General features: G+C 41.9%; 1 protein-coding gene across 3 annotated transcripts in view; it reads right to left on the bottom strand.

Moving 5' to 3' along the window:
• THRAP3 (thyroid hormone receptor associated protein 3) overlaps nt 1–13,254 on the bottom strand; it is an 89,451-nt gene that overhangs the window by 9,437 nt on the left and 66,760 nt on the right. For all 3 annotated transcript variants that reach the window (XM_025382866.1, XM_025382882.1, XM_025382872.1), the window contains 5 exons: nt 8,770–9,672; nt 6,282–6,986; nt 4,478–4,650; nt 3,681–3,792; nt 2,156–2,240 (listed from right to left, as the gene is read on the bottom strand). In XM_025382866.1, the coding sequence (XP_025238651.1) occupies nt 2,156–2,240; nt 3,681–3,792; nt 4,478–4,650; nt 6,282–6,986; nt 8,770–9,672 (1,978 nt within the window). The remainder of the gene's footprint in view (nt 1–2,155; nt 2,241–3,680; nt 3,793–4,477; nt 4,651–6,281; nt 6,987–8,769; nt 9,673–13,254) is intronic.

Raw genomic sequence — 13,254 nt, 5'->3', positions numbered from 1 at the left:
AGCCAAGCAAGGTGGCGTGTGCCTGTAATCCCAGCTACTAGGGAGGCTAAAGCAGAAGAATCACTTAAACCCAGGAGGTGGAGGTTGCAGTGAGCCGGAGATCGCACCACTGCACTCCATCCTGGCCAATAGAGCGAGACTCTCTCTCTCTCTCTCAAATAAATAAATAAATAAATAAAATAAAATAAAATAAAAATGTTGAGAAGGCTAAAATTAGCTCTGGAAAAGTAGGTGGTTGGGCTGGCTCAGGCTTAGCCACCACTGAGAGTAGAAATGCTCACCTTCCCCTACCTATACTGTAGTATCCATGCATGGCTTATCCTCCAGTTGGAATTATCTCTGAGTACTGAGTCCAAAGAGGGACAATGGAAGACTTAAGCAGCCTTCAAAGCCCTGAGTTATGCTGAGAAATTTCTCTAGAAAGGGAATATTAAAAACTATAGGGAATTCATAAATTGGTATTACCAGGTGAAAGGAAAGGGAAGGAAAGGGGAAGGGGAAGGGGAAGTGGGAAAGAAAGAAAGAAAAAGGAAGGGAGGGAGGAAGGGAAGAAAGGAGGAGGGAAGGAAGGAAAAAACTTCTCTGCTAGCTTCCTAAGCAGTACAGCTATGAAGGTATGTTTTGCAGCAGCAAGAGCACACCTGCCCAGACCACTGTAGCAAAGGCTTTCAACAATTCTTGAGAAACTCAGTGGGGGCAAAGACGCATGGTAGTTCCAGGACATCCCACACTAGATTTGTCTCATGGAGGTAACTCAGGGAGGAAGAAATGAGCAGTTCACTCTGCATTAACAATTTATATACATGAACTACTAAACTTAAAAAAATTAAGTTTAACAGCAGGAGTGGCAGAAAGTAGGTTTATAGTTTTTTTGTTTTTTTTGGTTTTTTTTGAGACAAAGTTTCGCTATTGTTGCCCTGGATGGAGCGCAGTGGCGCAATCTCGGCTCATTGCAACCTCCACCTTCTGGGTTCAAGTGATTCTCCTGCCTCAGCCTCCCAGGTAGCTGGGATTACAGGCATGCACTACCACACCCGGCTAATTTTGTATTTTTAGTAGAGACGGGGTTTCACCATGTAGGTCAGGCTGGTCTCAAACTCCTGACCTCAGGTGATCCGCCCACCTCAGCCTCCCTAAGTGCTGGGATTACAGGTTTGAGCCACCTTGCCCGGCCGTTTATTGTTTTATCACTTAATTTGTTTCCTAACAGAGGGAACTGGGCCTCTGCATCCTCCAATGAGCAAAAAAAGACAAAAAGACAAATGCAACACTGCTCCCAGGGGTTGGCTTTTTAGGGCATGGAGGATAAGATATCTTCTGATGTTTTAAAGAAAACCTTGGGTTTTACATGGCTAGTGCCAAGCTGGAGAAGGGGTACTCGGAGGAGGAAAGAGGGGTGGGAGAGAAGAGACACTGCCCAAGAGCGCCTCTCATCACATTCAACCAACAAGACAAATTTTTTTTTAGAAAAGGTTTCAGCAGCATTGGAATAACCATCTGTAATTTTAAATGTCAACTGTATATGTGAATGAAGATCAATAAATACTAAGATCTTTTAAAGCCCAATTTAGTTATTTCACAGTAAAAGATTGTATACAAGCTTTAACTTCTTAATAACAGTGTTTACGTGCACATCACTGCAAATGTAGCTGGGCCATCAAAGTAATGTTTAACAGTAATTGACAGATGATAGATATGGTACAATGTTAGGAAAAAAAACTGGACCAGCTGTTTAAAAACAGTCTACTTAAGTTAAGACATGAATATTTCACTCTTCTCTGACATGCATGTCTTTCTGAAATCATGGTTGGAAATAGTGCATGTATACAGTTGATTTGATAATACTTACAAGCAGAAAAATATCACAAAAAGTTTCTTCTCTCATCATGGGCACTTGTTCCAAAACTCCTCTCTTTTTTTTCTCAAGCTCACCTCAATAGACTTTGGGGTCATTTACCATATTCTAACCACTTCACAAAGGTTGTTGATACATTTAATAAAAATTAACCCTTTGTAGTTCATTTTTAGAATTATGCCCATCCTTAAAAGAAAAACACAAACTTAAGTAGAGAGTAATTTAAACAAACACATTTCTGTCAAGTTCATGCCCAACGCACTCATTTTGTTGGAATTACTGATCAAATCAACAGTTCACCTTGTAGCCAGGTTCCCGGGGACTTTTCATTTCATCATGAGCCAAACCATGTTTTCTGAATGTACTGGGGGAAATGTCTATTCTCCTAAAATTGAAAATACAAAACAATATAGTATTCCATTGTGTGAACATGATACTGGTAATATTCTAGCTCCTAAGTTGGGTAACAGATTCACAGGCATTATTTTTTCTTATGTTTCATGACTTATATATGTATTACTTTTACTCTTTACTTACATACTTATACTCTCCCGTAGGCATACACACACACACACACACACACACACACACAGAGCCCCAGTTTCCCAAAGTGTGACACAAGTTAGAGGTTTTTGTTCTCTCCCGGTTTTGCTACACACAGAAAGATGGACTCACCCACAGCCTTAAAGGTAAGGCCAACTTTATTTCTAGTCCCTATCCACTGAACTGACTCCCACAACCAAATGGAATAGTCTTTAAACCTGCTGGGCTTTAAAATTCTTTGAGACAATCCTACAAGCTACCGCCTCTAGCCCCCAGGCAAATTCTTCCAAAGGAATCCAACTACCATGATTTAATCCATGACTAAACTACCATGAAATATTAATATATGGGTTTGCCTAAACAAATTAGCATTAGGCCGGGCACAGTGGCTCATGCCTGTAATCCCAGCACTTTGGGAGGCTGAGGCGGGCAGGTCACCTGAGGTTGGGAATTCGAGACCAGACTGGCCAACATGGTGAAACCCTGTCTCTATTAAAAATACAAAAATTGGCCGGGCGCGGTGGCTCAAGCCTGTAATCCCAGCACTTTGGGAGGCCGAGACGGGAGGATCACAAGGTCAGGAGATCGAGACCATCCTGGCTAACATGGTGAAACCCCGTCTCTACTAAAAATACAAAAAACTAGCCGGGCGAGGTGGCGGGCGCCTGTAGTCCCAGCTACTCGGGAGGCTGAGGCAGGAGAATGGCGTAAACCCGGGAGGCGGAGCTTGCAGTGAGCTGAGATCCGGCCACTGCACTCCAGCCTGGGCAACAGAGCGAGACTCCGTCTCAAAAAAAAAAAAAAAAAATACAAAAATTAGCTGGGCATGGTGGCGCACGTCTGTAATCCCAGGTACTTGGGAGACTGAGGCATGAGAATTGCTTGAACCTGGGAGGCAGAGGTTGCAGGGAGCCTGGCTGTACTCCAGCCTCAGTGGCAGAGCAAGACTGTACCTCAAAAAAAGTAAAGAAAAGAAAAGAAACTAGCATTTACTCTACCTACTCACAGTAATTTCAGGCTAACATTTGCCAGCTCCCAGTAATACAGGAGTTAATCTATGTCAAGAGAGCTGTTTTCCTCAGGCCCAACGTGAGAGACTGTTGTCCCAAAGCATGTCCTATACACTCTAAAATATAAATGTCTACAGCTCTCTTAGCGTCTGAAGGATGTTACCGTAAATTTTGTATTAAAGGTGCATTAGCAGCAGAATTTAACACGGTGAGTTTAATGTCTGGTACAAAGTCTTTTATTACAACCTCCAGTATAAGGCCAAGGTCCTTACCTGTGTATCTCTGGGCTTTTCTTGTTTTTGGCTGCCTCCTGCTCAGTTCCTCTCTTTAGGTATTTAGTAAAGCGTTCATGTAATGTCATTCCTGAGGACCCAAAGTGATGCTCTGTTGGGATTAAAAGAAACACAGTATGTTACCAAAGGCAGACACAATGTTTTAACTCTTTTGCAGGAACCGGTAACCACAGAGATGCAACTAAAGTAGTTAAATCCACACAACAAATATACTGAGAAGAGGAAGGAAAAATGGCTGGTTCAAACACAGTCCCATATTAGGCATTAGATTTCCACTGTAGCTCCCATGTCTTAGGACAGAGAAGCTTGAAGCTTATTCTCCTCAGAAACACAGCACCAACTCTTGCTTGAGTTTATATTCAGATGGAACCTGCCAACTGGCCCAACCCAGCTTCTCCATCACTTCTCTTAGCCATTCCCTAACCTGCCCAACTCCATTTGCCCAGGGGGATGACAGAATACTTTGGGGGAAGAAATTCACACCACAAGGTCCGTAAGAGATCACTTAGAAGAGAGAAGACAGAGATGCTAGAAAAGTCATTTTGCTATTGGCTTTAACCTGTTCTCTTGGTCACAGGTTACCAGCATTTCAAAATGCTAAGCTCTGCAATTAAAACATGGAAACTGCTTCCTGAACAGAATTTCCTTCAAGCCAGCCCCTAGCTTCAAAGGCCCTTTAGATGAGATACAGGGCCCCCCAAAACTCCTTATCCACCCACTCATCCTTCTTCTAAGTGTGGAACACCAGCCTGAAGCAGGCCAGGGTCTGGACTCACCTTTAACATGGTGAACAATGGTCACTATATGTTGGGCAAACAGTTCTGAGGGGCTACGCTGAGACTGAGCTGATTGTATGTGTTGGAAAATGGAACGAAACTCCTGTTCCTTTTTGTTGCTATGGACTAGATCTCGGCAAAGCTTGCGTTCCTGAGCCAATAAGCCACTGGGTCTGAAAAAGAAATACGGGGAGGCCCAATTAGAACATGATATACAGAAAGAACATTAAAACCATAAAAATATTTTTTTGAAGAGTTTTAAATCTATCCATAAACTTCTTTTCTTCCTACCGAAGTTGAAAGTAACCTCAATGCACTGTAACTATGGAAAAGGATATCCAAACTCTCTCTCTTCTTTTTTACTGGAATCTTCAAGTGGAGTGAAGTGTTAAACCTTAGTCACTGCTGGTTTTAACACACCCAACAAATGAGAAAGTATTTTAAAAGATCAACTACAGTTGGGTGCAGTGGTTCACACCTGTAATCTCAACACTTCGGGAGGCAGAGACAGGAGCATCACTTGAGCCCACGAGTTTGAGACTCCATCTCAATCAATCAATCAATAAAAAGATCAGCTAGCATGACCAGCCAAGGCCTGATTCAGGGAGGTGATGTCATGAAGCGGCAGTGGGGTGTGGCTGGAATGCTGTTCCCACAGACTTCCAGCTGGCTGAGTAGTTTACACCAAGTAAAAAACCAGTTAGCCTTGGCCTCCCAACTCTTTCCTAAAGTTTAGGGGACAGGTGGTAGATGTATTGCTTTCCTTAACTCTAGAATTGTGGCCAGGCACAGTGGCTCATGCCTGTAATCCCAGCACTTTGGGAGGCTAAGGCACGCAGATCACCTGGCTTCAGGGGTTCAAGACCAGCCTGGCCAACATGGTGTAACCCAGCCTCTACTAAAAATACAAAAATTAGCCAGGCGTGGTGGCAGGCGCGTGTAATCCCAGCTACTTGGGAGGCTGAGGCAGGAGAATCACTTGAACCCGACAGGCAGAGGTTGCAGTGAGTTGACAGTGCACCGCTGCACTCCAGCCTGGGTGAGAGAGAGAGGTTCTGGGCCAGGTACGGTGGCTCACGCCTGTAATCCCAGCACTTTGGGAGGCCAAGGTGGGCGGATCACGAGGTCAGGAGATCGAGACCATCCTGGCTAACACGGTGAAACCCCGTCTCTACTAAAAATACAAAAAATTAGCCAGGCGTGGAGGCAGGCGCCTGTGGTCCCAGCTACTTGGGAGGCTGCGGCAGGAGAATGGCACGAACCTGGGAGGTGGAGCTTGTGGTAAGCGGAGATCGCACCACTGCACTCCAGCCTGGGTGACAGAGGGAGACCTCCATCTCAAAAAAAAAAAAAGAAAAGAAAAAGAAAAGGAGAGAGAGAGAGACTGTCTCAAAAATAAAATAAAATACAAATAAAACTGCTACGTTATCTGATGGGGAAGGGCTATACTATAGACTTCGGTGACCCAGCTAGGAACGAAGAAGTGGATCCAGGATGGCTTCACAGGCAAAGCTATGTTAAACACAAGAAACAGTATTGGACTTGGGGGTGTAGTGATGAACAGAGAGTGAGCCAGTCACTAAGGACTGAAGAGATACTTCATCACCCCAGGGATACTGTCCCCCTCAAAGCACACAATCACTCCGTGACACATACTCTCTAGTGAACACAGGTGGACATGAAAGTATCATCACTGAAGCTTAAGACAGCAGGGGGAACACAACAGAATGTCCCCAGGGAGAAGGGCTAGGAGACACCACTTAGGCCACTAAAGCACTGAGGATTAAGAAGAAGCACATCTCACCGTGCAAGGTCCTCATCAAAAGAGTCCATCCGGACATTGACCTGTGCCTCTCGAGTAATGGAAAAGGAAGACTTCCCCGTGGGAAAATCTCCTTTCACTCCCAGCTTGTCTCGGCTCTCAGAGGTCTTTCTTGGGGGAGGTGATGAGCTTTTCTCCTGGACTGCTTTGTAAGCAGTCACTCGGAAATTCTTCTCAGGCACAAAGCCCCTGTGCCCACCTTCGGTTCTCTTGCCCCGATCCTCCTTTTTGGATCTCTCTGGGAAAGACTCCTCCTCCAGCTCCTCTGTTTTCCTCTGCTTTTCCTTCCCTGGAGGTGCATATACCAGGCCCTCCCATTTGCCTGACTTCTCCTCCTCCTGGTTTTTGTTTGCACCTATGACTTTAGACATATATTTGGGTTCATCATCAAACTCAGATTCCTTCCTTCCCTTAGCTTTGTCCTTATCTTGATCATCCATCTCCTCCTTGTGGAAGTCAGCCATCTTCTTCTCAAAGTCATCTCGGAGCTTATACCTTTTGGGAGACTGACTGCCCCGAAAAGGCTTCTCGGAATCAGTTTTGGGAGCAAAAGAATCAGATTTCATTTTTCCATCACCCAAGCCTGTGTCAGAGAAGCTCCCTTTCTCTTTTATTTTTTCTTTATCGGTATTTGTTTGTTTCTGTTCCTTATCTTTTCCATTCTCTGTCTTCTGCTCTTCTAGATACCTAGTTATAAAAACACAAGAGAGACACACAAGAGGCTTCTTAAGCAACTTGCTCTAAAATAGTGCCTTACTGTTTTTGGTTTTGATTCTCTGAAAAAATATGTCTTATGGATTTCAGTATTACCAAAGGACTTTCTACGTGGTTACTTCCTAGTAATTTCTGAAAAACTACCATTCACAGATCTATGAACTTGGCAATTAAGAGAAAAATACATGATCCATGGAGTTGTGTCTTACAAAAGCAACCAAAGAGAACAGCAAAAGTTATTTTTAGAATACTAAAAAACAAAAACAAAAACCTACTTACCTGTAATGTGATCTAGGGCAAAAAATAACTAAGGTCTTACCCAACCTTCACTCAGTCACTTAAAATCTGCTTTCAGCAAAGTTAACATAGAACACCTTGGACTGTTTTGCTTTTATACAACTCACATTTGGAAATACAAGTCTAAAAAGAGACTTCAAATTTGCTTCAAGTCACCTAGAAGATCTAAATATGAAATATACTGTGAACACAAATAAAAACAAAATACACGTTAATGGGGGAGAGGGTGACAGCAGCAAAAATCATCATTCTCTTTCTTATGGAAAAACAGAGCTCATGCTCAATTCTTCTAAAGATTCACAGTCCTGGCATGGAACAAAACTTATGCTTTAAAATAGACTTACTTGGGAGCTAGACTATGAGGACCCAAAGGCATAAGAATGATACAATGAACTTTGGGAACTCAGGGAGAAGGATGGGAGAGGGCAAGGGATTAAAAAACTACACACTGGGTACAGTGTACACTGCTCGGGTGATGGGTGCACCAAAACCTCAGAAATCACCACTAACAAACTTATCTATGTAACCAAACACCACTTATTCCCCCAAAAACCTACTGAAATAAAAATGTAAATAAATAAAACAGATTTACTGAAGCCAAGTACAGATTCAAAACGTCTCATCTGTACCATTAATGCAGAAAGCCTAATAATCAAGTCAAAGTTGTATTAATACAGCCAAGAAGAATCAAGGGATCAAAAAATATGCTAAATACGATAAAACAACAAAAAAAAGGGAAACCACTTGCTGGGTTAGTCCCTCTTGACCACAACCTGGTCCCAGTGCAACTTCCCTGTAACTTCTCTGCCATCCCAATCCATCCAACCATACAAACAAAGATTCATGTTCCAACTCACCGTGTCCCCCAGGGGAGAAAGACGGAAGCACTGTCATGTCCTCTCCTAACACGCAGCCGTGTTGGCTTCTACTGGGACATACACCCACCTTGTGGTTTTAAAACAAGGCCTTCCTGGACTAAGCCTTGGCCTTTCCCATTCTGCCCAGTCTCCTCAACTGGAGGATATTGAGGGTGCAGCTCTTCACCATGATAGGCTGATGCAGATCGAACATAGTAGATGGTGGGTGCTACAGGGTCTAAGAGCTCCAATGGCCATTCATTTTGGCAAAGACCATACTTTTTTTTTGATAGCTGACCCACAAATCTCTACTGTTCTTTGGCTTACATTGGTAGAATCCAAGGCAAATTTTAAATGTGAAAACATCACTGCAGAGTAGTCTAAAGAAAGTTTATGCTGCAATACAAATTCAGGAAGGTAGGAAAGCTAGAGTTAACCTAAAGGTTTCCTTGGGTGATGCTTTTAATGTTTACTAATGAAAAGTCTAGGAAATAGGGATTACCTTTTACCATTAATCAGAGCTCTAACTTAGAACACATTACAATTAAACTGCCAGCTAGTGAGATAAAAACACAACCAGGCAGGGGAAATGAGATACTTGCCTCTTTGTATAGGCTGCTCCTCCTGAAGCAGCACTCTCCTCCTTCTGAGATGAGCCATATGTGGAGCCAGTGGATGGTGGACTTTTACCCACAGGGCTCTTTTTGGATGGACTCAGGGACCCAGAACCATGGTCGAACTGACCTTGGTGTGTCCCAGACTGATACCCAGCACCACCTGGCAGAGCTGAGCCCATCTGGGATGTGCTGGAAAGTGGAGGACTAGGTTTTGGCACGGGGCTAGGACGGGGTGACCGCCGCCTCACCACCACAGACTGGAGGGGGCTTTTGAGAGCTGGGCTTCGCTCCCGAGGACTCAGCTCAGAAACTGCTGAGGCCCGTGATGCAGAACCAGTGCCGTAGGTGGCATCTGGCCATGGCTTCGAGCTCTCAGATGCTTTTGTATCTTGAGAGGTGCCTCCAGAGAATGTCTGATCCTTGGCCTCATCTCCCTGGTTATCCCCGGCAGCCTGAGATGGCCGGCTATCCTTGGAAGAGGACTTTTTCTCCTTTGCAGACTTGCGCTTAGAAGATTCAACTCGGCTATGGTTGGAGGAAGAACGGGAGGATGAGGAGCGCCTTGACCGGTCAGAAGACGACTTATCAGAGTTTCTAGAATGGCTCCTGGACCTTGGTGAAGGGGACCTTCTCTTTGGGGACCGGGATCTTGAACGGCCTCGACGAGGACTGTATGCTTGCCGGTAATTCTGCCAATTTGAGCGGTAGTTTCCATAGCCTCCTCGGTTATACTGGCCCCATGGATAAAAGCCTCTGTTGCGCCCACGGAAATAATAGGGCCTTCTATAGCCTCTGTTGTGACCTCGGAAATCCCGATTCTGATATACTCTTGGGTGGTTTCTTTCTCTGTTATGAGCTGGAGAATATGATCTGGAACGAGACCTAGAACTGGAACGGAAAGGAAAGAGACAAATGTTTGAATTTTTGACACAAGTGTTTTTATTCAAGAAAAATCTGTTCTGAAATCCCTGCCCTTATGTGTCACTCACTTTCAGTTTTGTTTTCAAAGCAAGGGCACAAATATTTAATCCCACTACATATGGCCCTTACTAAGTACAAAAACATGGATAAGAATCATTTGAACAAGTGAAACACAGGTCACTTCATATTGCAGCACATTTAAAATGGAGGAGTACTTCTACAGTGACTGAGAAACTATCAACATTTTCTTAAGGTAGTCAACTACACAAAGACCATTTTAATATACCATAATAATAGCTTACAGTTTCACAGGCACAGGGATTTTAACAGGGCTGCAGGTCATTGGAAATGAGAGAAAAACTGCAAGCTGCGGTACCTAGACAGGTACTCTGACCCCTACCCACACTGTGGCAACACTTCACACCCTGTCCTAGTCAGCTCTCTGTTTTGTGCGTGACGAATTTCTTAAGATACCACTAAGGCTTGGGATCGTAAAAGTGTAGTTACAACAGGTATACACCAAAGAAAACTTGGAGAATGCATCTGCTCAAAGCTTAAAAGAACTTACTAAAATCACATAAACAAAACATACAATATTGTTTTTTTAAATTGGGGACCTGGAAATGGTCTCACTACTTAGGCCATATTTCTGTGGCTGAGTACATGATCTTACATAGGTCCCACAAGAGGGCACTATCTGACCATAAGGTACCCAAGGACACATGAAGTTAGCAAAGAGGAACTAAAAAACCCCCCACCACCCCGGTGTGCACAGAAGGCTAGTGTTGTGTTCTTCTCCAGTTAACAATATAGAACTCTGGTAGAGCAAGGTGAATTTCCAGAACCACAGACACTTGATAGTAACCTAACTTGGTAAAAAAAAAAAAAAAAAAACTGTACATTCCTGAGCATCAGGCTTGTCAACGATGAGGAACTTTGTTTCCATCAAAAAGCCAAAAATTACGTATGTTGGTGTAAAAATCCACTGGGGTTCTTGGATCCACTTTTTCCATCTACTATGATATAGATCATTAACATTAAAAAATTACTCCTAAGCAGCTGGCTAGAAATAAGTAAAATTTACTAGAAAACTATTTCAAATAGTATTTTCTTTACATATAGAATAAAAACTCTTCAGTTCATCAGCAAGCCTTCTCATATCTGACTGGTAACAGATGCGTTTTTGTTTTTCCAAATAACTCTATTTAACAAATATACCAGTTTTTTTCAGGATTTAACAACTAAACAAAACAGTATTTTTAAGAAGAAAGTACATTCAATTTAATCTAAAGATAAAGTGGGATTGGTTTTCCACTATTTATTGCCCGCTGTCCTCAGGATTTTTTATCTACACCATGAGTAAGAGCAACTGGCAAAGATATATCTTACTGCTGGCTGTTATTGTAATTAAGTACAATTAAAAAAAAAAACTTACCTTCCACACTTTTCATTTGAAAACAGTAACAATATAAGAAAAGAAGGGAGAGGCAGATGCAGATTACGAAAGTGAATATGACCCGATTAAAGGGCTATGCTTGAGGTAGGTGATCCACCACCAGCACTAAGGAGGGTTTAATTCATGTTCCCATCCTCATAGGCTACTGCTGCTTCTGTTACCAATTACTAGTGAGGGCCCTGGGCATACTGCATCCAAAACTCGCAGTCATTGCACAGATGCAGGAAAATGAGTCTCTGCAGATTGCAAATGAAGTTATTTAAGAGATGTCACTTAAAAGGATACAGTCTGTGAAATACAAGGAAATAATCAATTTTCTCCAATTCTGTAGAACTCAGCAGTTAGTTAATTTAAAGGCATGGTTTCTCAAACTCTCTGGATAGATACTTTCCTTGCAGGAGAGGGAAAACAAAAGAAAAAACCATGAAACAGATAGGCCAGAAATAAAAACTGAACATCCAGTGGCATATTTATCTGTTTCTAAAAAACAGAGAAGTCAGACTACAATCAAGTATAAAAGCATACTTTCTAGTGGAGAAATTCCTCCAGAACAAGTCTCTTCTAGGTATATGATAGCATGTTAAAGTATCTCTGGACCTACCCCAGCACATAGTGCCTTCCTAAAATATTTTTTCCTCATTTGCCAAGTCAGTGAGCAACTGCCAAATGATTTGCAGAACAAGGAGAAAAGAACTGCCCAGAATTCCAGCTGTCATAAATACTTCAGAGTTAGTTAACATTTTTCAATTCAATTCAATTTTGTCTCTCAGTTTTGGCTGCATAGAGGCTATGCAACCAAAACTGAATGATTGGTAAATAAGTGGTAAATAATTGAACCAATTATTTAGTTTCTTCTAGTTACCAGATTAAATTTTGAAAAGGTATCTTTCATAACCAAATGAGCTAAAACTGAGGTTTAAACTCCCTAAATCAAGATTCTGGGTACAGGGTAGGAGTTACTAAGAGTCTTGCTTGTCCCATGGCTTTAAAAGCAATTTCCTGAGGTAGATAAATTTAGGGTTTCCCTTTTCAATATCTATGCATACCTACTTTTTCAGGATGGCTTCTCACAGACTTCATTTAACATCTACCTTGTTTTTGTTAAATGGTAAAAAACAAAACCACCAATCCTTTGTTTAATAGACCCCTTAGAAGTACCATAGGGCTCTGGAAATCATCAAGAGTAAAAGTTTAATCACTGACTTCTGAGGTTTATTTTAAATTTCATAATCAATTCATCTAAGACAAAAATTCTAGATACTCATCTGAAATAAACAGCAGGGGTTCCAAGTGTCAAACATGACAAATCATCTCCTTGCTAATATACTTCTGAGAAAAAGAATGAAAATGTACAAAGATTCCCCTTTATTAAGTATTTAAATACACCAATATTTCCCAAACTCACATAAAGAAACTTGTATCTACTGAAAGCTTCTTATCTATCCACAAAAGAAAGTTAAAACACTTTTAAAGAATGAAAAAACCAACTCACAACACACACCAAGAGAGGAAAGACGCTGGAGGTTTGGCATCCTATTCCAAGACATAATTAAAATAGGGAAATCCACCTGAAGGTGTGAAAACTGACTGAATTAGGAAATATTGGCAATAAATTCAAAAGAAGTGTTCTTATGTTTAGTGAGATAAAATGATGTTTTCAACAGTGATTTTTAAGAAGTTTTAAGATACATTTACTAAACAGATGCAGCTTGTTAGTAATTGGCACACTGTATACAAATGACTCCTAAGTTTCTAAAAGTTTATTTTAGTGAGTTGAAGCTTCTTTTCCTTGCCATGTTGTTCATATTATTAATCCTCTTAGCTATCCCTTTATTTGCGGTGATGCAAATAAACTTTGGTTCAGGCCTTCAAAAATACTTTGGTGAAAAATAATCAGCTATAGAGATTTGAAGCAAGCAGCTCAAATAAAAATAAAACGTTCTTTCTTCCAAAGTGGGTGGGAAATACTATGTGCTGGCAGAGGAAAGGAATCAGGCAATCAGCATGGCCATCAAAGCTGATCTGGATTTGTCGTTTAAAGAGACCTGGAATATCTTATAGCCCAACCCTGCACCTCAAGCCAACCCCCAGTC

The sequence above is a fragment of the Theropithecus gelada genome, chromosome 1, assembly GCF_003255815.1.
Source record: "Theropithecus gelada isolate Dixy chromosome 1, Tgel_1.0, whole genome shotgun sequence".
Lineage (NCBI taxonomy): Eukaryota > Metazoa > Chordata > Mammalia > Primates > Cercopithecidae > Theropithecus > Theropithecus gelada.
This window is presented reverse-complemented; position numbering and strand designations above follow the sequence as displayed.